General features: G+C 61.4%; 1 protein-coding gene across 8 annotated transcripts in view; it reads right to left on the bottom strand.

The window, feature by feature from the left end:
• Positions 1-23,235, bottom strand: part of ITPR1 (inositol 1,4,5-trisphosphate receptor type 1) — a 189,111-nt gene that overhangs the window by 85,858 nt on the left and 80,018 nt on the right. For 5 of the 8 annotated variants that reach the window (XM_080674777.1, XM_080674779.1, XM_080674778.1 and 2 more), the window contains exons 8-23: positions 23,000-23,098; positions 21,838-21,921; positions 21,022-21,168; positions 19,276-19,371; positions 17,839-17,883; positions 14,527-14,681; positions 13,650-13,749; positions 11,528-11,688; positions 10,257-10,398; positions 9,499-9,657; positions 7,233-7,405; positions 5,605-5,724; positions 4,562-4,756; positions 2,497-2,748; positions 1,759-1,900; positions 811-964 (exon numbers count right to left, since the gene is read on the bottom strand). In XM_080674777.1, coding sequence (XP_080530903.1) covers positions 811-964; positions 1,759-1,900; positions 2,497-2,748; positions 4,562-4,756; positions 5,605-5,724; positions 7,233-7,405; positions 9,499-9,657; positions 10,257-10,398; positions 11,528-11,688; positions 13,650-13,749; positions 14,527-14,681; positions 17,839-17,883; positions 19,276-19,371; positions 21,022-21,168; positions 21,838-21,921; positions 23,000-23,098 — 2,224 coding nt within the window. The remainder of the gene's footprint in view (positions 1-810; positions 965-1,758; positions 1,901-2,496; positions 2,749-4,561; positions 4,757-5,604; positions 5,725-7,232; positions 7,406-9,498; positions 9,658-10,256; positions 10,399-11,527; positions 11,689-13,649; positions 13,750-14,526; positions 14,682-17,838; positions 17,884-19,275; positions 19,372-21,021; positions 21,169-21,837; positions 21,922-22,999; positions 23,099-23,235) is intronic. The other 3 variants (XM_080674783.1, XM_080674784.1, XM_080674781.1) reach the window with 1 other exon arrangement.

The following is a 23,235-nucleotide window of genomic DNA, read 5'->3' as shown; positions in this document are numbered from 1 at the left end:
CTGGGACAGACCTGGGTCATGACCCCGTCCTGGGTACTCAGTTCCCGGCCCCGGGGATGGACCCAATCATGTGACTGCCCAGAGGGGCTGGGACAGACATCGGTCGTGGCAACGCCCCTACAGAGCGCTCCGAGGGGCCTGGCACGGGCCATGAGCTCCCTTAGACACGTTATTTAATAACACGTCTCTGTTCCAGTACATTCTTAGGACCCTGGGGACCTGAAAAGGTTAATGCCCATCGAACACTAGGGACTTCCGGGAGCAGGGACACAGGTGGTGTGAAATCCCCACAGGAGCATTTTGTGTACTAATCCACCTGCCAAATGTGACTGGCCACCTCCCTTCAAATGGCTCAGCAGAATACACAGGAACTCATACGTAAACATAAAGGAAACACATAAAAATGTGAATCGTCTCTGACTAAGCTGTGGGCCTCTGGGTGTCTAAAGCCCTATTCTCTCTTTATCTTTGAAATGTTTGCAGTTTCAGTCGAGAAGAAAGGCCAGGCCAGGCCGGCGTGGCTCAGAGGTTGAGCATCGACCCATGAACAGGAGGTCACAGTTCAATTCCCGGTCAGAGCACATACCCAGGTTGGGGGCTCGATCCCCAGTGTGGGGCGTGCAGGAGGCAGCCAATCCATGATTCTCTCTCATCATTCATGTTTCTCTCTCTCTCTCCCTCTCCCTCTCTGAAACCAATAAAAATATATTAAAGAAATACTTTTTAAAAAAGAAAGGACAGGACACCCGGGTGAAGGCTGCCCTGGGGCCGCACAGCCACTCCTGGCTCAGCGCCCCGCCCCGCCCCCACCTTTGTTCTCTTCTCCCTTCGCCATCTTGCTGATGGGGAAGATGGTGGTCACGTGCACGCAGTCCAGGATGGCCAGGAGGATTTTGGTTAATCGCAGGAGGTCAGAGAAGTTGTAGAAACCAAAGTAGATGAGATTCCTCGCTAAGTTTACAACCTATCGTATGAAAAGGGAGAGAGAGAGATAGAGATAGAGAGAGATAGAGAGAGATAGAGAGAGAGAGAGAGAGAGAGAGAGAGAGAGAGAGAGAGAGAGAGAGAGAGAGAGGAAGGTGGCATTAAATACTGTGTCCTCCGGGTCCACTTTACACCGACCAGCTCATCAACGCCCGAGTCCCGCCTTCCTCACGATGAGACCTACGTCTCGCTTACCATTTCTGATCAAATTTCACTTTGTTTCATTAGGAAGAAGATATAACAAATGAAAACCTGCAGCGACTGATCTGCTCTGAGAGCTAGTTCCTGAGAGTGGGCCTCGTCGGCTGGTCTGTGTAGATCCCCCAAGACAACCCCGGGCGAGCGAGTCCCCTCGACAGGGGCACGGACTGCAGCCTGTGACCTCGCAGACACAACTCCTCAAAGGCCAAGCGTCGCGCAGAGAAGCACGCGGACCCCACGGGGACACGGGTGACGTCCTGGGGGGGGGGCGGGGGGTCTCTGCGACAGACGGAGCAGGGCGCTCTGTCCTGTCGTCTTTAATAGGGTGACGTACGGAGGCCTCAGGTCTCCCCTCCCCCGCACGCCTCAGGTCACCTGTGCATTTCTCCTGGTAGCAAGGCCACCGGCGGCCAGGGGCTGCATCCACTTTATTCGGGAAACAAAACTGAGCCGAACCCTTTCTATGACAAAACCCGAGGATCGCGGTGGAAATCTGAACCGTCTCCTCTGCACCCCGCAGAAAGACGGCCGAGGAGGGGCCGGCGAGACACCCGATCATCCCTCGCCAGTTACCTCGAACGTCAGCTTGTTCTTCTCCTTATCCGAGAAAGGGAACCTCTGACACACCACGTCTCGGAGGTACTCCTCCACAAACTCCATGGTCTGTGCGAACCTCTCCTTAATTTCATCTTTGGAGGCCCCGTTGCTGTCATAGCTGGAGGGGAGGGGAGAGAGGGTTTCAGCTCTGCCCAGGGAGTGAACAGCGCCCCACACCCCCATCCTCTCCCGCTTTCTTTCCCCATAGCCCCTGTCACCAGACCTCTATCTTAGTCCTTTCTCTTTCCCCACTAGCGGGCAGACAGTGTCCTGGTTCCTACGGGTAGACTCCTACCGGCGGCCAGTGGACACCGTTATTTGTTGAATAAGAGAGATGAGCAAGATATAAAAATACAATCGTGCCATCTTTTACATTCTTGAAAAAATCCCTCTTTGCCCTCCGTTTCATGTTAAGCTTAGAAAAAGTAACTTCAACTGTTGTCTGTGGTTGACGAGACTTAACGGGACCACATGCGGTTTATTACATGGAACAGCATGAACATGAGGCTGAAGGGGGCCCACAGGTCAGGATGGGACAAGGTGAAGGGGGGTGGGACAAGGTGAAGGGGGGCAGGGACTGGGCGCAGAGGGGCGGAGACTGGGCGAAGAGGGGCGGGGACAAGGCAAAGGGCGGGGGGGGGGGGGGCGGGGAAAGGCAAAGAGGGAAGTGGACTAGGTGAAGAGGGGTGGGGACTAGACGAAGAGGCCACTCACTCATCAATGGCGATCTCCGATGGGATCTCGGACCAGAGGCGGGCGTACTTCACAGGTGTGACCTGCTCCTGTGGGTCTCGGTCCACGTGCATGTGGAGCATGAGGCGGCAGAAGGAGGCCCTCAGGTCGTAGGGCAGATTCTCGTCCGACATGCAGCGCAGAATGAGGTCCACGTCCAGCTGGCCGGAGATCTCGTTGATGGCCAGGTACTGGCGGTCCAGACACATCCTGGCGAAGAGGTTCAGCTGGTACCTGGAGGAAAAAAAAACGACATAGAGCTCACGCCCCGAAATCACTGAGGATGAGCGGGGTACAAGGCAGGACAGTCCGGGTAGCCCCGGGTTTCACAGCAGTGACGTGTGGCCTGAGGACTCACACATCCACAGCCCTAAACTGCTCCGTACACCAGAGTCCCGCCCTGGACCTCGCGGGGAAAGGGGCAGGGGAAGCCAGGCCAGCGTCACACGTGCCCCCCTGCTCAGCTGGAGGGATGACGTGACTACCTGATTCCATCTGCCATGTTTATTTTATAAAACAAATGGGGGGGAGATGTCAGCCTGAAAATGGTTGTCTACTTCTGTAGCTGCGTTTCCATTCAGTAGGTCAGAGACCACGTAGGAAAAGGTGACGATATTGCCCGTGTGAGTCTCATTAGCAATGTTCTAATTCCTTTAGGGTCTCATGTATGTCTCCTCTTTGACTCTCACACACATCGAAACATGGTGTAAACTACAGGGGCACCTCACAACGCCTTTTGCTTCCTTCCTCATCCGATCTCGCGTGACCTGTTAACTCCTGAACTTGACCGTGAGGCACCGTTTCTCATTCTCAGGAGAAGGCTCATCAAGCATTAAAAAAATAAACATACGGCCGAAACCGGTTTGGCTTGGTGGATAGAGCGTCAGCCTGCGGACTAAAGGGTCCCAGGTTCGATTCCGGTCAAGGGCATGTACCTTGGTTGCGGGCACATCCCCAGTAGGGGGTGTGCAGGAGGCAGCTGATCGATATTTCTCTCTCATCGATGTTTCTAACTCTTTATCCCTCTCCCTTCCTCTCTGTAAAAAGTCAATAAAATATATATTAAAAAAAATAAAAAATAAAAAAAATAAACATACGTGTAACGTGAAAGAAGGAAGCAATCAGCTTCCACGGGGCAAATACAGGCTTCCGACTGACCGCCGGGTCCAGACGACGGGCCGTAGCCGAGCCCGGAAACTGCTGGTTCTACTTGCTCCGGCATCTTTCCTTCCCTTCCTTTGTAAAAGCATTTCTTGGTTTTCTTTCCTTCTTTTCCTTTCCCTTCTCTTCCCCTGAGGTGGCCTGAGAGCCGGGACGCAGGAGACTCCGGGTTGGAGGAGGTGACGGAGGGGTGCCCACTGAGCCCACAGGTAAAGCCCGGGCGAGGCCAGGTGTCTCCCCGTCGGACAAGGGGGAGGAGGCTCTGGAATAACCCTGCGGTGCTGGGATGGAACCTAAGTACCAATGGGAACTCATGGCTCTTATTACATGTTCATATAGACTGATAGAGAAATAGACATCTGTGTACAGATACAGATAAAATGTGTACATACACACACACTTCCCTGCTCTCTCTGCTAAGGATTGTGGGTGTGATTCCCGGTCGGGGCACGTGCCTGGGTTGTGGGCTCGATCCCTAGCAGGGGGTGTGCAGGAGGCAGCTGATCGATGTTTCTCTCTCTCTCCCTTCCTATCTCTCTCTAAAAACTTTTTTTTTTAAAGGGAGATATTGGGGCACAGAGAGATCTATAACTTGACCAACGTCAAAAAGCGAATGAGTAGCGAGGCCGGGATGTGAACCCAGGCAGAAGGCCTCTTCGCTACTGCGAAAGGCTGGTCACGGAGGACCTGCACCGGTGACGCCAGCTCACGTCCGTCTTCTGACCCGGCCACACCAGATGCGATGGCCGTGCAGGTGTGGCCGAACCCTCACACTCAACGTCTCAACTGCATCGTCTTGGTGCTGGACGCCCGAGGGCACCAGTGATCGCCCGAGTGACCACCACCCAGCACCGACGGACGCCTCCGCCCCGGCGCCCGCGCTCACCGGTAGTAGCTGAGCACGTCGCGGTCCTCCTTCTGGCCCTCCTTGGCGTCCTGCGCCAGCTCCCGCACGCTCTTGCTGCGGATCTCCTTGCTGCTGTCCCTCCAGAACAGCCACACCTCCTCCTCGTCCTCGCCCGCCTCCAGGGCGCTCTCCCCCGAGGACACCCCTTCGAACTCGAAGCGGGAAAGGACCAGCCTGGGAAAGGAACGGGCGGGACAGGCGTCAGCCTGGGAACCTCGCCAACCTCCCTCGGCTGCTGCGAGGCCATGGCTCGGGGCTTCACGTGACGACCCAGAAAGCATCTTCTCCCGCCGCGGGCAGAACCACAAAAGAGCCGAACACAAGCTTCTGCACGTGCTTTACCCCCCACCCCACCCCCCCGGCTCCCAGCCAGGTGACCTGCGATGCCTGAGACCTTCCGTTTGACGTGAGGAGTGGGCGGAGGCACCATGGGCTCCCAGGGGGGAGGGAGGGCAGGCAGGGATGCTAACACCCCAGAACACACGGACCGACCCCAACAGGAAAATGCCAAGGTTGGCCAGCACGGCACTGGCCCAAACCCAACATTAAGTTATGCCTGAGCAACAAGCAAACACAAATCACTGATTCCGGGCACAATCTAGCTTTGGGGTTTAAAACACAACCTTGTCCATATCACTGGCCCTGTACTTCTCGGGAAACGCTCCTTCCCGACAATGAGTCACTGCTATTAACCCAAACGCCTCTGGACCCCAATGAACCCTTATGAGCGGAGATCCCTTGAAATCCTTTCCCAACACGGATTTCTATCGACGCCAAACTGGCACCTCCTCTAAAACTTAAAAGGGATGATTATCCTCCCAGGACTTCCAACTCTTAAAATTAAACCGGGCGTGTGTCGAACGCTCCCAGGTGAGCTTGCGTTCCTCTGAAACCGGCGTGTAAAGTGACCCCTTGTGCCCAGGGGGCTGGCCCACTGCAGACCCGTCTGCAGAATCCGGGGTTCGGCTTTCCCGCCCACACGTGCAGGCCCCCCGAGCCCCTGGCCTCCGCTCCCCACGCACTTGGTCTCGATGAGGATGTCGGCGTTGGTTGGGTTGAGCACCGCTTTGCAGATGAGCTCCTGGGTCACCGGGATGGACTTGTTCATGGACACACACAGGTCCGACAGGTAATCCAAGAACCTGCGGGAGACAGAGAGCGACACGCATGTCCTGTGCGCGGAGCGGGGTGCGGCTCGGGGAGCCCGATCTCTCCCGGGGACGGATCTGACGCACGGTGGCAGGAGAGGTGAGATTTCAGGTCTGGGTGCCAGTGCCCATGGCGCCAATGGAGAGGAGGACTGAGGGAAGAGTGGTCCCTGGGGTGGTGGGGACGAGGCGCTGAGCGCACCCCCAGCGTGATTCTTATTTTTTTTTTAATATTTTTTATTGATTTTTCACAGAGAGGAAGGGAGAGGGATAGAGAGTTAGAAACATCGATGAGAGAGAAGCATCGATCAGCCGCCCTCTGCACACCCCCTACTGGGGATGTGTCCGCAACCAAGGCACATGCCCTTGACCGGAATCGAACCTAGGACCCTTGAGTCCACCCACAGGCCGATGCTCTATCCACTGAGCCACACCGGTCAGGGCCCCAGTGTGGTTCTTATTCACCACGTCCTCGTTTGTACCATCCCCCACGGAAATCACTTCGCCTCTCTGTGCCTCAGTTTCCCCATCCACAGAAAAGTGTAACGTGTGACCTCAGAGGGTGCGTCCGAGGACTCAGTGAGATAATGCGTGTGAAAGGTGTAATTGGCTCACTCCCTGGCCCAGGAGAATGCTCCATAAAAAGTTGTTTGCCCGACCGTATGGCTCAGTGATTGAGCATTGACCTATGAGCCAGGAGGTCATGGTTCGATGCCCGGTCAGGGCACATGCCCGGGTTACGGGCTCGATCCCCAGTGTGGGGCGTGCAGGAGGCAGCCAATCCATGAATCTTTCTCATCACTGATGTTTCTCTCTCTCTCTCTCTCTCTCTCTCTCTCTCTCTCTCTCTCCCTCTCCCTCTCCCTCTCCCTTCCTCTCTGACATCAATAAAAATATTTTCAAAGAACTGATATTTTTATGGGCGGGAGGAGTCACTTTTCAACAACACGCTCAGCTGTTCAAGGGGATCGTGTGTGACGCCCACCCTGCACACTCTCACACGTCACTGGTGTGTGGCTCTCACAGGAGGCAGAGGAGGGACGAGAGTGGGGAGGGGAGAGCAGCGCGAGGAGACGGGATTCTACGGGACAATGATGCCACTACTAACACTCCAGGGGCAGCCAAGCTCACCAAAGACTCTGCTGGTGCGACTGGGGAGAGGGCTAGGACTGATACCCGGTGCTAGCGGGTGACTGACAGGCCAGCAGGTCACTGCTGAGCACCGACCCCGGCCGGTACTTCGGGCACCCTCCCCATCGAGTTTCCATCTCCACGGAGTTTCCACAGCACCCCCCGCCCCCCCCACTTCCCGTTAGCAGAAGAGGAGCTTCCAGCTCGGAGGACGGCCAGGGCCCCCCGCTGGCGGCCCAGGCCTCCCTCCTCCCAGTACCACGTTCTCCCCACGACGCAGCCGGTCCGCTGGGCCCCTGCCCAGATGAAAGGCAGGCCAGGCACAGCTCCGTCCGGGACCCCGGCGGGGACCACACCTCCCGCGGCCTCACCTGGGCTCCCGGTTCTTGCGCACGAGGCTGACGAAGGTGTCGATCTCGGCCGCCGTGATGTGCTTCTCCAGCAGCTTGCGGTTGTTGTGCAGCAGGGCGGTGATGGTGTCCTCGGCCAGCACGTCGTAGCCGATCTGCTTCTGCATGAAGCCGAACTGCTTGGCGATGTACTCCTAGGAGGGAGGGGGGTTCAGCGCGGGGCACGGGGAGCCCAGGGTACCGGCCGCGGCATCGGCATCAGGGACGCCTGCCCCGGGGGCGCGACCGGGCACCTCCCCTCCACGGCGCCCCGAAGCTTACGCCCTCGGCCCCGTTTCCCTCAACCTGCCCCGCAAAAGGGATTCGGCAAAATGCCCCGCATCTCAGAAGGGCCTCTGCTCAAGGGCACGGCATGAATGTCAATGCCGTGACTTATTTGCCAAAAGGTTGAGAGCTGTTTCCGCTCTGGTTTTACGCCTCATTCAAGGGGACTGAACCGGGCCCCGTGGCTCTGCGCCGAGGAAGACGGGATTTCTAGAACAACGGTCCCCTCTGTGCTGTCTGAGGGGAAAACACCCCTTTAAAGGCAGGAAGGGCCCTCTCTTTGGGGATCAGACAGCACAGCCAGGAGACACTGCAAACTCGAGGAAGCCGCTTCCGAGCATTAGTTTCTACGCAAACACGTCTCCGGCCCCACAGACCCAGTGCCGGCTCCAAGCTCAAGCCCCACCCCCCCATTTTTAAATTTTTCATTTCTAAAAACCAGCCTCCCCCTTTTTAAAATTCAGTTCTAAATCCTGGAACGTGCTCAGGGTGAACGCGGCGGACGGGGCCTCCCAGGGCCCCCTCAACGGGCTGCGGGGGGAGCAGCGAGCCTTCGGGACAAACTACCGCCGTCGGGCACGCGGCCCAGGGGACGGGCCAGCTTCCTCGTGGGCAGGCTCGCCGCCCTGGGACACACGGGCCCCGAGGCTCCTCACGGGGAGCCGGAGACGGAGCAGAATAAACCTCCTCGGCACGACGTGGCGGCAGCGCCGGGCGGGGCCGGAAGGCACCCCAGAGCCAGCAGCCACCTGTCCGGGCCATGCCCATGGCGCCCTCGGCACACGGGGCTTCGCGTCTACGCAATAGCGACGGCAGCTCGACTGCTTAGAAATCCTTGCTAACAAGCTTGTGTCTAACCCTCTGGGGCTTTGCTTTGCTGAAGATCAACACTCTTTACGATGACAAAACAAGAACCATGAATGACAGAGAAGAATTCGAATTTCAAGGCTGGATCCAGGGCAGTCGAGGCTTAAAAACGAAAGCTGAGTCCGTGACGAAAGCATCGTCCCGCAGGACAGGGTCCCCCGGATCCGAGATCCCGCTTTCCGCAGCTTCAGTGGCCTGGGTGCACCATGGTCCAAAAATATTGTATGGAACATTCCAGAAAATAAGGAATCCTAAGTTTTATGTTGCGCGCCATTCCGAGCGGCGGGCTGACACCCCCCACCGTCCAGCTTGGCCCCACGGGGACCTGGCCCGTCCCCTCGTCCAGCACCTCAAGTACAAACACATGGCATCACGTTCGAAGCCTTAAAGGACCACGCGGTAAGAACTACTGCAAACACACCACCCATGTCGGAAAGGGCGACCTCTTCCCGGCTGCTATGGCTCAGTGGATAGAGCATCAGCCTGTAGACTGAAGGGTCCCGGGTTCGATTCTGGTCAAGGGTACATGCCTGGGTTGTGGGCTCAATCTCCAATAGGGGGTGTGCAGGAGGCAGCCGATCAATGATGCTCTCTCATCACTGATGTCTCTATCTCTCCCCCTCTCCTTTCCTCTCTGAAATCAATATTAAATAAAGGGGGAGGGGGGCCGCGCAAGGCGGCTGCAGAGGGAAATTCTCAGGTTTCCTTCTTCAGGACTCAACTCCATCTTCCCAGGCTCACAAAAGCTCCGTTTCCTTTCCAAGAGCAAACTTAACAACGAACTGTTCCCCAGCTGTCAAAGAAACGCACACACGCCCGGCCGGGTGGCTCAGGGGTTGAGCATCAACCTACAAACCAGGAGGTCAGGGTTCGATTCCCGGCCAGGGCACATGCCCGGGTTGTGGGCTTGATCCCGAGGGTGGGGCGTGCAGGAGGCCGCTGGACTCTCTCTCATCATTGATGTCTCTCTCTCCCCCTCTCCCTTCCTCTCTGAAACCGATAAAAATATGTATTTAAAAAAATGCACATGTGCCCCTTGGCGCTCCCAGGAGATCCTGGACCCCGGGGGAGCCGCCGCCCCGCCCCCCGCACCCACCTGGTTCTTCCGGTAGTCCTGCTGCGAGTGCCGGAGGACCCGGTAGCAGAGCCGGCAGATGTGCCGGAATGGGGCGTGCCGCTGGTCGCCCAGCTCCTCCAGCCGCAGCATCGGGCCGTCCCCGCAGTCTGTGAACGGGGCCTGTAGCAACTTGAAGATCTGTGTGCGAGAAGGAAGCCAACACCGCCGCCGTCCAGTGTCAGCCGGCCGCCCGTCGGGAACCAAGGGAACTCCAGGTCGGCCGGACGACACGGGAAGACTGTCCGCACGCAGCCGACGGCCCGACGCCGCGTCCCTCCACCCAGGGGCCAGGACTCGCCGAGTCCCGTCCGCCCGCACCCACGGACCTCCAGCCCTGGGAGGTGTGGCGTTAGGGCGGCGGTCACCAGGACCGACGGGGGCTGGGGGGTCCAGGCCGAAGTCACACCGTGCACGCCTTCCCAGCGGCGCCCATCAAGGTGACCTGGTTTCCTCGTCAGTAAAACAGAAGAACACACCACCCTGGCCGGTGCTGCCCAGTGGTTAGAGCACCCGCCCGCCCACTGACGTGTCGCTCTCAGGGTCCCCGGTCAAGGGCACGTACCTGGGCTCCAGGCCGATCCCCAGCCCTGCACGAGGCAGCGGACTGGACGTCTCGGTCCCTCTCACATCAGTGTTGACCGAACTTCCCAGGTAGAGCCACCTTTGTCCCTCCCTCCCAGATCAGCGACCCCACGGACTTCTCGCAGCGCCAGCCCCACGGGCCACGGGCCACCCACCTGCTTGAGGATGTTCTGCTCCCGCATCAGCTTCTGCCGCTCGCGGTTGGGCTTGGAGAAGACCACCTCCAGCACGTCCTGACCGGAGTTGGTCCCCCCGGTGACGAAGTACACCAAGTCCTCGAGCAGCTTGGTCACCGACCTGGGGGGCAGCGGGGCTGTCAGCCGGGGGAGGGGCTCGATGGTCAGCAAACCGGTGGGCACTGCCGTGAGGTCCAGGCCTGAGGATCACTGCCCAGACACAGACCCCCCTCCCAGGGACCTCGGGACTGACCACGAGGCCAGTCACTGGCCAGAGTGACACAGAGATGACACAGGCGTGTCCACGGAAGGATTGCCAGCTTCACAGACTACGAGCCATCAAACTACCTCGGAGGAACCTCAAGCCCTGACGTTTCCTGAGGTGGCGCCAGAGACAAAGACAGAGGATCATGCCCTAACCCAGTGGTCGGCAAACAGCGGCTTGCGAGCCACATGCGGCTCTTTGGCCCCTTGAGTGTGGCTCTTCCACAAAATACCATGGCCTGGGCGAGACTATTTTGAAGAAGTGGCGTTAGAAGAAGTTTAAGTTTAAAAAATGTGGCTCTCAAAAGAAATTTCAACCGTTGTGCTGTTGGTATTTGGCTCTGTGGACTAATGAGTTTGCCGACCACTGGCCTAACCGGTTTGGCTCAGTGGATAGAGCGTTGGCCTGCAGACTGAGGGGTCCCAGGTTCGATTCTGGTCAAGGGCATGTACCTTGGTTGTGGGCACATCCCCAGTAGGAGGTGTGCAGGAGGCAGCTGATAGATGTTTCTCTCTCATTGATGTTTCTATCTCTCTATCCCTCTCCCTTTCTCTCTGTAAAAAAAATCAATAAAGTATTTTTTAAAAAAGAGAGAATGCACCTGGCTGGTGTGGCTCAGGGGTTGAGCATCGACCTATGAACCAGGAGGTCACTGGCTCAATTCCCAGTCAGGGCACAGGCCCGGGGTGCGGGCTCCATCCCCAGTGTGGGGTGTGCAGGAGGCAGCTGATCCACGATTCTCTCTCATCACTGGTGTTTCTCTCTCTCTCCCTCCCCCTTCCGCTCTGAAACCAATAAAAATATTTAAACGAAAGAGAGAGAGAATGAATTCAAAGGAGACGATTTCTTGAAAACCACAGGCTGATTCGCCCACAAAGCTCAGACCTGCTGCTCTCACACGCCACGTTCACATGCTCTCTCCCCCGAGGGACCTGCGAGGGCCCGGGAGGCCGCGGGGGGCGCGCCTGCCCGTGGGAGCCCTCACCTCCTCTCGTTCTGCGTGATGGTGCCTTTCTCCAGCTTCCCCGCGATGGAGCCCAGCACCTTGCTGGCGTCGTTGGCGAAGTCCAGGTCCCGGACCTCGGCCGGGGAAACGGGCACAATGGCGAACGCCTCCTTGTCCTCCTTCACGGGAGAGGTGCCGATCTGCAACACATGGACGTCTCCGTGGCGACATCACACACCGCGCTCACGGGACACCGGGCAACCCCCAAAGCTGGGAGCTGCCCGGCAGACCCACCAGCTGGACGGGAAAATATCCGAACAAAGGATCCCAGGTGGCTACATTGTTACCCCTGGAGACGGGTGCTCAGGGGCCAGGGAGGCAGGGAAGAGGCCCCCCTCGCTGGCAGCTTCATGTGCTGCAGGGAGCACGGGAGACCGGGATCCAACACGGGTTATCAGGTCACGGGAAAAGCAAATGGGCAAGACGCTCATTCTTGGCTCCGGGTCACGGTGTCACAGGGTTGGGCACGGCACCCCTCCCCCAACTTTTCTACATCCCCAAGATGTTCATAAAAGTACAAGAAACATGCCAAGAACTCCCCCCAAAAATGATGCGGGGAGCCTTCCGGTTTTAACCAGAAAACCCCCATGTTTGTGCATTTCTTCTCTGTGGTTCTGGAAAAGGCCCAGAGGGAGAGGTGGGCTTCAGGGAGAGACGGTAAAGAGGACGGGAGACCTTTCTAGAAATAAACCTAAATAGTGAAGTTCACAGGAATAAAGAAATAAGCAAGGCTGGGAGAGCCAGCGGGATCTGATGTGCCTCAAGGCACAAGCAAACCTTCCCCCGAGCACCGTCCAGACAGACGTGAGACCCGACAAACGCTCGACCTCAGGGCAGAGCCCGTGGGAGGGAAGGAAAGCTCCTGGTTAGTTCAGAAGCCCGGGGCTCGCTCCAGCCGGCCCCTCAGAGAGCGCCGTCATCACACTCCAGGCTGCCCGTGACCGCGCTCCAGGCTGCCCGTGACCGCGCTCCAGGCTGCCCGTGACAACACTCTCGTGTGCCCGTGACCGCGCTCCAGGCTGCCCGTGACCGCGCTCCAGGCTGCCCGTGACCGCGCTCCAGGCTGCCCGTGACCGCCCTCCAGGCTGCCCGTGACCGCGCTCCCGGCTGCCCGTGACCGCGCTCCCGGCTGCCCGTGACCGCGCTCCAGGCTGCCCGTGACCGCCCTCCAGGCTGCCCGTGACCGCCCTCCAGGCTGCCCGTGACCGCGCTCCAGGCTGCCCGTGACCGCCCTCCAGGCTGCCCGTGACCGCCCTCCAGGCTGCCCGTGACCGCGCTCCAGGCTGCCCGTGACCGCGCTCCAGGCTGCCCGTGACCGCGTTCCAGGCTGCCCGTGACCGCGCTCCAGGCTGCCCGTGACCGCCCTCCAGGCTGCCCGTGACCGCGCTCCCGGCTGCCCGTGACCGCGCTCCCGGCTGCCCGTGACTGCGCTCTCGTGTGCCCGTGACCACGCTCCAGGCTGCCCGTGACTGTGCTCTCGTGTGCCCGTGACCGCGCTCCAGGCTGCCCGTGACCACGCTCCAGGCTGCCCGTGACCACGTTCCAGGCTGCCTGTGACCACGTTCCAGGCTGCCCGTGACCGCCCTCCAGGCTGCCCGTGACCGCGCTCCAGGCTGCCCGTGACCACATTCTCGTGTGCCCGTGACCGCGCTCCCGGCTGCCCATGACCGCGCTCCAGGCTGCCCGTGACCGCGCTCCAGGCTGCCCGTGACCGCGCTCCCGGCTGCCCATGACCGCGCTCCAGGCTGCCCGTGACTGCGCTCCAGGCTGCCCGTGACCGCGCTCCCGGCTGCCCATGACCGCGCTCCCGGCTGCCCATGACCGCGCTCCCGGCTGCCCGTGACCGCGCTCCCGGCTGCCCGTGACCGCGCTCCAGGCTGCCCGTGACCGCGCTCCAGGCTGCCCGTGACCGCGCTCTCGGCTGCCCGTGACCGCGCTCCCGGCTGCCCATGACCGCGCTCCCGGCTGCCCGTGACCGCGCTCCAGGCTGCCCGTGACCGCGCTCTTGCCGGAGCAGCAGAACTCCAGCCCCTTCCTCCCTGGGGAGCCCCGGCAGCTGGAGGGGGAGCAGGGAGCAGGGCTTGGGGGGCTGTGGCCTTACCTTCAGCATCACAGGCTTTTCCTCCTCCTTGTCGATGGGGATGTTGGTGCTGTGGACCCAGGTGTTGGTGCACAGGTGGCGGAGCCGCACGTAGGAGTTCCTGGGGGGAGGAGGGCGTGGGGCAGGGACAGTGAGGCTCTCCGCAGCCCCGGCCGAGAGCACAGTCTATCGAAATGACCAGACAGCAGCGCGGCGCGGAGCCCGTGGCCCGGGCACCCCTATTCGGCCCAAACATGAGACGCGGGGCTCCGAGGGGACGCGCCGCCTGTGGGAGCCGCTTACACTCCCTGCGCCTCCGTTTCTCCACCTTTCAAAGGGCGAACGGAGCACCTGTCCCCGGGGCTCCTGCGGCATGAACCCTAGGACACAGAAGACGCTGCCCCCCCTCATGCACGAGCTTCGTCACATTTACCCCGTTACCCCCGACCCCCGCCTCCCCGCCCTGCACGCCTCTGACACAACAGCACTGAGCTCAACTCAGTCAGGTGGCCACAGAAGACCCGTCTGACTGCTAAGCAGAATTTACTTGGCCCTCCGCGAACTTCAAACACTCCCCCTCTTAGGATTTCTTTAAATGTTTTATCCAGTTCGCCAGGAGACCTCTCGGCTTTGGGGGGAGGAAGAGAGGACAGGAGAGACCGAGGCACGTGACTGTCCGGTCTGGCCTGTCCGCCTAAACACAGCACTTCTTGTCCGACCCCCAAGAACGCGCAAATGACGAGCAAAAATAAATAAAAAAAATAACGCAGCTGCCACTTCAATGGACAGTGGGAGCAGTCCTCTACCAGCCGCTGTACGGAACCTTCCAGAAAGACTCCAAGGCACCGCCGGGCCACAGGGACGGCCCTGGCCGCGGGGCAGCCCCCGGGAGCCATACCTGGGCACCAGGCTGTCGCCTCCGCGGAGGGTGGTGGGGTCCAGCTCAAAGATGGAGGAGATGTCGTTGCCCTCGGGCACGGACACCAGCGAGTACACCATCTTCTCCTGGGCGTTGCGCAGCCTGCTGCGGGAGGCGTCCTGGTCGGGGTCCGCCTGAGGAGGAGAGGCCTGGGGTCAGGGCGCCGCGTGCGGACCCCCGCTCACAGCAGCGCCCGGGCCCCAGGAGGGGAGCAGCCAGGCGCGCGTGACCACGGCAGGAAAGGCAACGGCGTCACGGCTGTCACACGAGACGGGCGCCGACATCCACGCGGAGAACAGCCTCGCTCTCCCTTCTGGGGAGATGTTTCGACCACGGGGTCACGGCCGTCCTGTCCGAGGGCAGAGCGCCGCGGGGCCCAGACCGCGCAGGCCGATCCGGCACCAGCAGCCGGCAGAGCGGCAGCTTGGGAAACGCGTCCCGGGGGCTGGGTGACAGGCCGTGGTGGGAACCACGGTGAGACCGCCTCGCAGAGACAGGAGGGAAAATGAAGTAAAGACACCTGGACCCTGCCCGGCCGGCGTGGCTCAGGGGTTGAGCATCGGTCTAGGAACCAGGAGGTCACGGTTCGATTCCCAGTCAGGGCACAGGCCCGGGTTGCGGGCTCCAACCCAGTGGGGGGCGTGCAGGAGGCAGCCGATCCGTGATTCTCTCTCATCATGCATGTTTCTCTCTCCCTCCACCTCCCTTACCCTCTGAACCAGCCGTGGGCAAACTACGGCCCGCGGGCCGGATCCGGTTGTTCTATCCGGTTCTCTTGCTCTCCCCTCTGCTCCTTTACTTTGAATTTATATTAGTTCACACAAACACTCCATCCATGCTTTTGTTCCGGCCCTACGGTCCAGTTTAAGAACCCATTGTGGCCCTCGAGTCAAAAAGTTTGCCCACCCCTGCTCTGAACCAATAAAAGTATATTTTAAAAAAAGAAACCCGGGCCTGAGTGTTGGTGAGTCGTGATCCCAGGGAGGCCAAGACCAACACCCGAGGCTCAGGCGAACCCTGGAAAGAACGGTCGCTTGCTGTCAATCACGGAGGACCACCCACGACGAAGTGGGGAGGGCCTCTGGCTCCGTTGGGGTCTGGCCGGGACGGAAGAAAACGGCCAGTGAAGGCCGATGGCCGATGACGAAAGCCCCCGAGAAGCTAGACACAGAGCCCACTGCCTCAGAAGGTGCCCGCCCTGCGCCCCCGGCAAGAGGCTGCGCGAGGTCGCTCTGGGCGCCTGAGCTGCGTGGGTTTGTCTGTAACGGTTATGGCGTCCTCGCAGGGGGACCACTGTGCCTGCACCGACTGGGAGCATGGCCGTCCCAAGCGCCTTTGCTCCGGTGGACACCTGCTCCTCTCCTTGGGGTGGAGGGGGAGGGGGGTCTAGGGCAGAGGAGAGCCTGGGAGACACCCCCCTGGGCCTGATGCGGGGACTGCGGGCCACAGTCCACCGTCTCAGCGCATCTGCAGCCCCCACTTCTGTCTGCAAGAAAGGAAAAAATGCTGCCTCTGCACCCGGACCTCTGGGTCCTCCTTCTCTCCAGTCGCTAATGCCGCGTGGGTCCCCAGAACAAACCCAGGACTCGCGATTCCACCCGCAGGAACCTGAGAGTCATGGGAGAGGGAGACCCCGCACCGCCCCAAGCTGCGCTCCCTTCAGGAGAAAGGACTCTGAATCAGCTGCAGCTGCGGCGCCCGCAGAGTTCCCGCGCCACTTCCCCGGGAGACCCACCCGATTCTGGTGTAAGTCTCGGGCAGCGCTACAGGCCCACAGGGCCCTTCAGAGATGGGCCAGCGTCCCTGTGTCTGGGGACAGGCTGGGGGCAGCCGCCTTCTCCGGATGCGGTCGGTGCTCGCCCCCTAGTGGGCGGACAGGCACACTGCAGAAGGCCCTCAGAGGCTGGCCAGCCTCGGTGGTCCTTTTTCTCCCCCGGCACCCAGCCCGTGGCCCCGCATGTAGAAGGTCGAGAGCAAGTGACAGAGCAGAGGCAGGTCCCAGGCAAAGCACAGGCCTGAGGCCAGTGTGAGGAAAACACGGGGCCGGGGAGCAGAACGCCAGGCTTCCTCTCCCGCCGTGACCACCCGTTTCCAAGCCCCGAGCGCGGGGAGGGTGCCGGACCTGCCAACGCCAACGCCTGCCCGCCACACGGTGCAGAGCGAGCCCCACAGCCCGCACCCCGCCACCTGGGGGCCCCGCCCACGCAGCAGCCAGACCCCCCGGAGCAGCGTCCCAGGTCTGCACCCGGCCTGCCGCCACCTGGGGAGCCAGGCAGAGGGGAGAGGCCTGCACTCTGGGAGGACCCGAGACGAGCCGGGACCGCCAGGACCGCTGCCTGCGTCCTCATCGGCCACACGCAGACCGTGAGGGCCGCCCTCACGCCTCGCACGGGCCGAGCCACCCAGCGGGACCGGAGGACAGGCGCGCCGCCGAGATGCGAACGATCCTGTAACTTACAAAGCGGCCGCTTCCTGAGAGCTCCCTGAGGCCCTCCACCTGCACAGCCCGCACCTGGACCTTACGGCGAGGGCGCTCGCACAGCTGCAGACGAGGGAGTGGAGGCTCAGAGAGGGAAAGCAGCTGGTCCCGAGTCACACAGCACACAGCGTCTACCTAAACACTCTGTCACCGCCTTGCTCTCTGTCACAGACTCCAGGTTCACCTGCACATCAGACCTCACTGCGCGACACCCAGTAACCTCCGGGGACCGTACGCTGCCCCCTCGATGGCAGCACAAAGACCAGGAATGCACGTCAGGACCCACGGGCAAAACCGCCTCCAGAGAAAGATCCAGCCGGCATCGCGATTCCTACCCACGTCCTAACGTCCACTCCTGACTCTGCAGGAGCAGGAACCGTGGCGGGACAAGGGGCGTCGGCTCAGACGGCGGGTTTAACGCCACAGAGTAAGTGACGCCGCCCACCCAGCCCACGCACTCCTTGGAAATGCTGAATGAGGGACAGGTCAAGGTCAACAGCAACAGGACGTTTGTTTGTAAAAGGCCGCCTTCCGCAGGGGCCGTCACCTCTCCAGCCTAGGATCTTCCCAGAGCCGTCGGAACCTTCCCGACTCAGAGTGGACACCCTCTGAGGAAGCCCACCAAGAGCATCGTGACGGACAGTCTCGTGAACCAATCAGGACACAGGAGGCATGACTGCCCTCAGGGGAAGCACAGACAAGACCCTCCTTGTTGGCAGCCGGAGGCGTCCGCGTCCCCGTCCCCAGCACCCGGCGACCGTAGTGGCAGTTCCTTCAGTGGGGGCAGGACACGCGGCCTCGCCCATACTTACTGGGGGCTGAAACTCCAGGCATTCTTCCTCAAAGTCAGGGTCTACCTGATGGGAAAGAATCATCGGGAAATTAAAACACCCGCCGGTTTCTCACGGGCTCGGCCCCACTCGTGGGAGACGCCAAGGCCTGCGGGCATCGCTCAGGAGCTGAGGACGCGTCCCTTCCCTCTGTTCACGAAACCAGCATGCCACAACGACACGTCACAGGTGCACGCCACGCCACAGGAGCACGCCACGCCACAGGTGCACGCCACGCCACAGGTGCAGGACACGCCACAGGTGCACGCCACGCCACAGGTGCACAACACGCACGGACGACCTCCCGCCACCGACGGCCGGCACTCGGGCATGGACCGCGGAGCACAAACTCGCTAGCAGAACAGCCGTGAGAAGCCCGGGACACCGACAGACAAGCTGGTCCAGTCACGGACCAGCCTGCTCACTTCACTGAGAAATAAAGCGTCTGCGGCCTCGGAGGGCACGGGAGCCCCGTCGACCTTGGCCGAGCCGGGTGAGCGACGCGGAGGCTCCGTGTTAATTTAGTCTGACCCTCAGCGCTCGCGTATTTCAAAGCCACCAGTGCGTGCGCCTGTCGGGGTCCCAGGGGGCGGGGTGCCTGCGATTCGGGCTTCCCCGGTGAGCCGTGGGCCAGGCTCCCCGAGAATCTCTGAGCAGCCCCTCCGCCGGCCCCGGGCAGCGGGGTGTCGTCTGACGTACGCCTGGGACCTGAGTCGAACATGCATCCTGACTGGTGGGCAGATCAGAGCGAAACTCGACATGGGTCGCCCGGGAGGAGGGCAGGCTCCTTAACGCAGCACGAAAATGGGGAGGTAAACGCCTGCCCTCGGACACTGAGCTGCCTTTCTTCAAACCCTTCCCCGCCACTTCTCTGACGTCAGCTTCTCTTAAGTAGGAGATGAGGTCCTGTCTACGCCACGAACGCCCCGAGAACCAGGCGCTCACGGAGCCAACCGTGTCTCAGTGCTGCCGGCTCCCCGTGCCGTGCGTCACGACAACGTGCCTCGGTCATTCCCGTCAGGAGCAGGGGCGGGGAGGAGGGGGCGGGGGGAGATGTGGGGAGAGCAGTGTGAATGAGCAAAACGGAACAACAGTCCTACACCCAGACTAGCTTTCTTTTTCTTTTTTTCTTTAATCTACTCTGCTGGCAGCTGTCAAATAGCCAACGCAGCATTATCGCCGCAGGCACCACGCCGTCCGTCACGCCCCCAGGACGGCACGGCCTCCGGGCTCACGTTCTCCCCACATCTTGGTGGAAATCGGTGTGAAGTCCTAGGTGTGTCACCACCGCGACGCAGGGAAAGGAGGCCGAGGGAAACAGGAGCAGGACGAGGAGCAAGGTGTCTGCACGACCTGCCCGGGGTGCGGGAGGAAGGGCTGCGTCCGCCTGGAAGGAGGAAGCCCCGGGCTGCCACTCACCTCCGCTGCCAAGTAATGCCCGGTGGCCAGGTGCTTGAAGCGGAAGAGGCTGTTCCAGTAGCCGGCGCCTCCCCGACACGGGTCGTGCTGCACCACCTGGAAGAGGGGGAGGTGGTCAGGGTGCGAGAAGGGTCAGCCAGGCCAGGGCATCGCACACAAATCACAGTCCAGCCGACACATTGACCGGCCAACACGCCCAGATACACGGAAACGCTGGCTATACATCTCCCGGGACACCGCGTCTCCCCGGACACCGCTTCTCCCCGGACACCGCGTCTCCCCGGACACCACGTCTACCCAGACACCGCATCTCCCCGGACACCGCTTCTCCCCGGACACCGCGTCTCCCGGGACACCGCGTCTCCCGGCCACGGGCGCGGCTGCAGTCAAGAAGTCAGTGGTTCTGAGGACCTGCGTCAGCATCGTAAAGCTGAGAAGCTAAGGTGCTGACATTCACCCGCGGGAGGCATGAGAAACGTAAGGGGATTTTGTGAAGGCAGTTGATCCATGGAACCGCGTGCTCAAACACCACACCACCCAGGCCTGCGCTCAGCGCCGGGGCCCGTTGGCCTTAAAAACGAACGGAACTTCAACCCTGGCCGGTGTTGCTCAGTGGCTGGAGCATCAGCCCACTCACGGAAGGGTCTCGGGTTGCAGGTTCGATCCCTGGCCCTGGTTGGGGCGCCTTCGGGAGGCAACCAATCAATGTGTCTCTCTCTCATCGATGTTTCTCTCTCTCTCTCTCCCCCCTGCTCCCTCCTGTCCACTCTCTCTAAGAATCAATGGAAAAAGATCCTCCGGTGAGGATTTAAAAAAATAATAGCCCTAACCGGTTTGGCTCAGTGGATAGAGCGTTGGCCTGCAGACTGATGAGTCCCAGGTTCGATTCCGGTCAAGGGCATGTACCTTGGTTGTGGGCACATCCCCAGTGGGAGGTGTGCGGGAGGCAGCTGATGGATGTTTCTCTCATCGATGTTTCTAACTCTCTATCCCTCTCCCTTCCTCTCTGTAAAAAATCAATAAAACACATTTAAAAAATAAATAATAAAAACATAAAGTAAACAGAACTTCAACTTCTGGTCACGACGGGACCACCGGCACGGGCAGCTGGCACCATAAACAGTAAGACGCTGCACAGAACCTCTGGCCTCGCCACGGACAACTAGAAACCAGGATGGAAGGCGTGAGCGGACGGGCCCCTGCTGGACACGGGCCCGCACAGCTGTGCTCTCCGAGAACGGGAAGGAGGTCTCCCCCTGTCCGGCTCCCTCCAGAAGGGCCGCTCGGATGGAGACCCAAGCAGGGCGCTGGCCCACTGAGTCGAGGGGGTTGATTAGAGTTAGGGAGATAGAGGCGGCTGGGATTGGGGAGGGGGGCGAGGTGGGGGGGGGGGAGGATACAGAGCGACCAGGACAAAAAGCTCCAGAAATCTCCGAAGTCTCCTTGCATCGTTGGCTGGATACCAAGCTGCGTCCGTGTCAGGCGAGACCCCACAGGCCAAGAACGACGGGGGACTCCGAGTGCCACGTCCCCCAGGCCCCTCGGCGCGGGGAGCTGCTCGGATACCGCGAAGTCAGAGCAGCGATTCAGGCACACGCCTGGCGCTCAGTGCAGACACCACAGGCCCACCTTCCTGTGGGCCTGACCCGGCCCTCAGCACAGGCTGCGGTACACCTGGCCTCCCACCACGAGCTCTAGGACAAGCTGTCCCCACCCCACAACCTGTCCCCCGCCCACCCCCCTCACCTCCACCTCCCACAGGGCTTTGGAGCTGGTGGCCGACGTGGCCGACTGCCGGCCGGTGGTCCGCAGGAAGACGTGCTGCTGCTTCCGGTGCTCGTCGCAGGTGAGGAACTTCTCCTGCTCCGCGTGGAACAGCCTCACCACGTCGCCCTGCAGCAGCACGCCGGGAGGGAGCGTGACCTTCACCAGAACCAACTGTGCCAGGAGGTCCGGCCGCCCAGCCTCACCGCCCCCTCGGCGTGTCCTCACTCCCCCCACCCGTGTGTCCTCACACTCACCCCGTACCCTCACTCCCCCCCCCCCCGTGCGCCCTCACACTCCCCCCCGTGCGCCCTCACACTCACCCCCCGTGCGCCCTCACTCCCCCTCCCCGTGCACCCTCACACTCCCCCCCCCCGTGCGCCCTCACACTCACCCCCCATGTGCCCTCACACTCCCCCCCCCATGCCCTCACACTCCCCCCCGTGCGCCCTCACACTCCCCCCCCCCGTGCGCCCTCACACTCACCCCCCGTGTGCCCTCACACTCACCCCCCCCGTGCGCCCTCACTCCCCCCCCCGTGCGCCCTCACACTCCCCCCCGTGCGCCCTCACACTCACCCCCCATGTGCCCTCACACTCCCCCCCCCCGTGCCCTCACACTCACCCCCCGTGTGCCCTCACTCCCCCCGTGTGTCCTCACACTCACCCAGTGTGTCCTCACACTCACCCCGTGTGCCCTCACTCCCCCCGTGTGCCCTCACGCTCCCCGCCGTGTACCCTCACACTCCCCCCGTGTGCTCTCACGCTCCCCCCCACCCCCGTGTGCCCTGATGCTCACCCCCTTGAGTATGTCCTCCTTGTTGTCGCTCCACTTCATGAACAGCACGACCTTCCAGCTGGTGTTGCAGTTGACGGAATTGACCTGGAAGAGAAGCAGCTCCCTGTTCACGCCCCTCTCAGCCCCTGCCCTGAGGGCCGGCGCCCTAAGATTGCAGGCTGTGCGGCAGGAGCGGCAGGCAGGCCAGGGCCCGCGTGAACCAATCCCGGTGTCCGCTCCACGGGACCGCGGGCGCCAGGCTCCTGCCCCCCGGGAGCCACAGCCCCCCTCGTCTCCGGCCTCTTCTGCCGCCAGAGGGAAAGGCCCAGGAAACAGGCGCGTTCCAAGGGGACGGCCTACCAGGTAAGGCAGCGTCGGCGTCTACACCGAGATGCCAGTGACACGGAACATTAGCGCCGGCGCTGTCGGCACACCACGGCTCTGCAGGTGGCACACCACGGCTCTGCAGGTGGCACACCACGGCTCTGCAGGTGGCACACCACGGCTCTGCAGGCGCAGGGAACACCCACGAGAACATCCAGGCCCCCGCCACGCCCTCAACACAGGAGTGACCGCTGCACCCATTTCAGAGACAGGAACACGGAGGCACGGGAGCCCGGGTGATGGACCCGCAGCCACAGAGCTGGGGGCAGACTTGGGACTCGAACCCACATCTGCCTCGAGAGCTGTGTCCTCAGGCATTAAACAACGATTTATGTCATCGTCGTCCCTGTCCTGGGTCCCGTACCTGCCCACTAGGAGGAGGCTAAGGAGATGCGCAGCCAGAAGCAAGCATCGCCCCACGGGGCTGCTGGCGGCGCAGCGCATCCCCCTGAGAAATCAGCGAAGGGCTCTCTCTTTAAGAAGATGAACTAGAAAACGGTGCCCCTTTGGCCAGCAAATTCAGTAAGGGGGTCCCGTCGATGGCTTAATCCCCGGGGAACCGGTCCCCAGTGACATAAAGCTCTGTTCACTGTGCCCAGGGGTGACCATCGGCCCCACCCCCACCCACTGTGCAGCCCGGCACAGCCTCTGGGGCGGCCCTGACCCGGGCCTCGGTTTCCACAGGTGCCCCACGTCACTGCTGTCAGCACAGACACGCTGTGGCCCCGGGCCTGCTCCCAGGCGCCCCCCTCCTCCCCCCCCCGCCCCCCGCAGGCCGTACCGCGGTCTCCCTCCTTACCTCGTTGCAGCCGGGGTTGTCCACCAGCTGGTGGCTGCTGGCGTGCAGGGGCTGGCCCGCATTGACCGGGTTCAGCACGACCTTGTCGCCTATGACCACCTGGGAGAGAAAGCACGGGGACAGCTTTTCACAAAACCGGTTGGGAGCGCGGGGGGGGGGGGTGGGGGGGTGGAGAAGGCAGAGGCAGGGGCGTCCTCAGCCCGCCCCCGGAGGTGGCACGTCCCGGCTGGCACAGC

Source organism: Plecotus auritus (assembly GCF_963455305.1).
Source record: "Plecotus auritus genome assembly, chromosome: 6".
Lineage (NCBI taxonomy): Eukaryota > Metazoa > Chordata > Mammalia > Chiroptera > Vespertilionidae > Plecotus > Plecotus auritus.
Note: the sequence above shows the minus strand (reverse complement) of the source record. Positions and strands in the feature narration are given on the sequence as shown.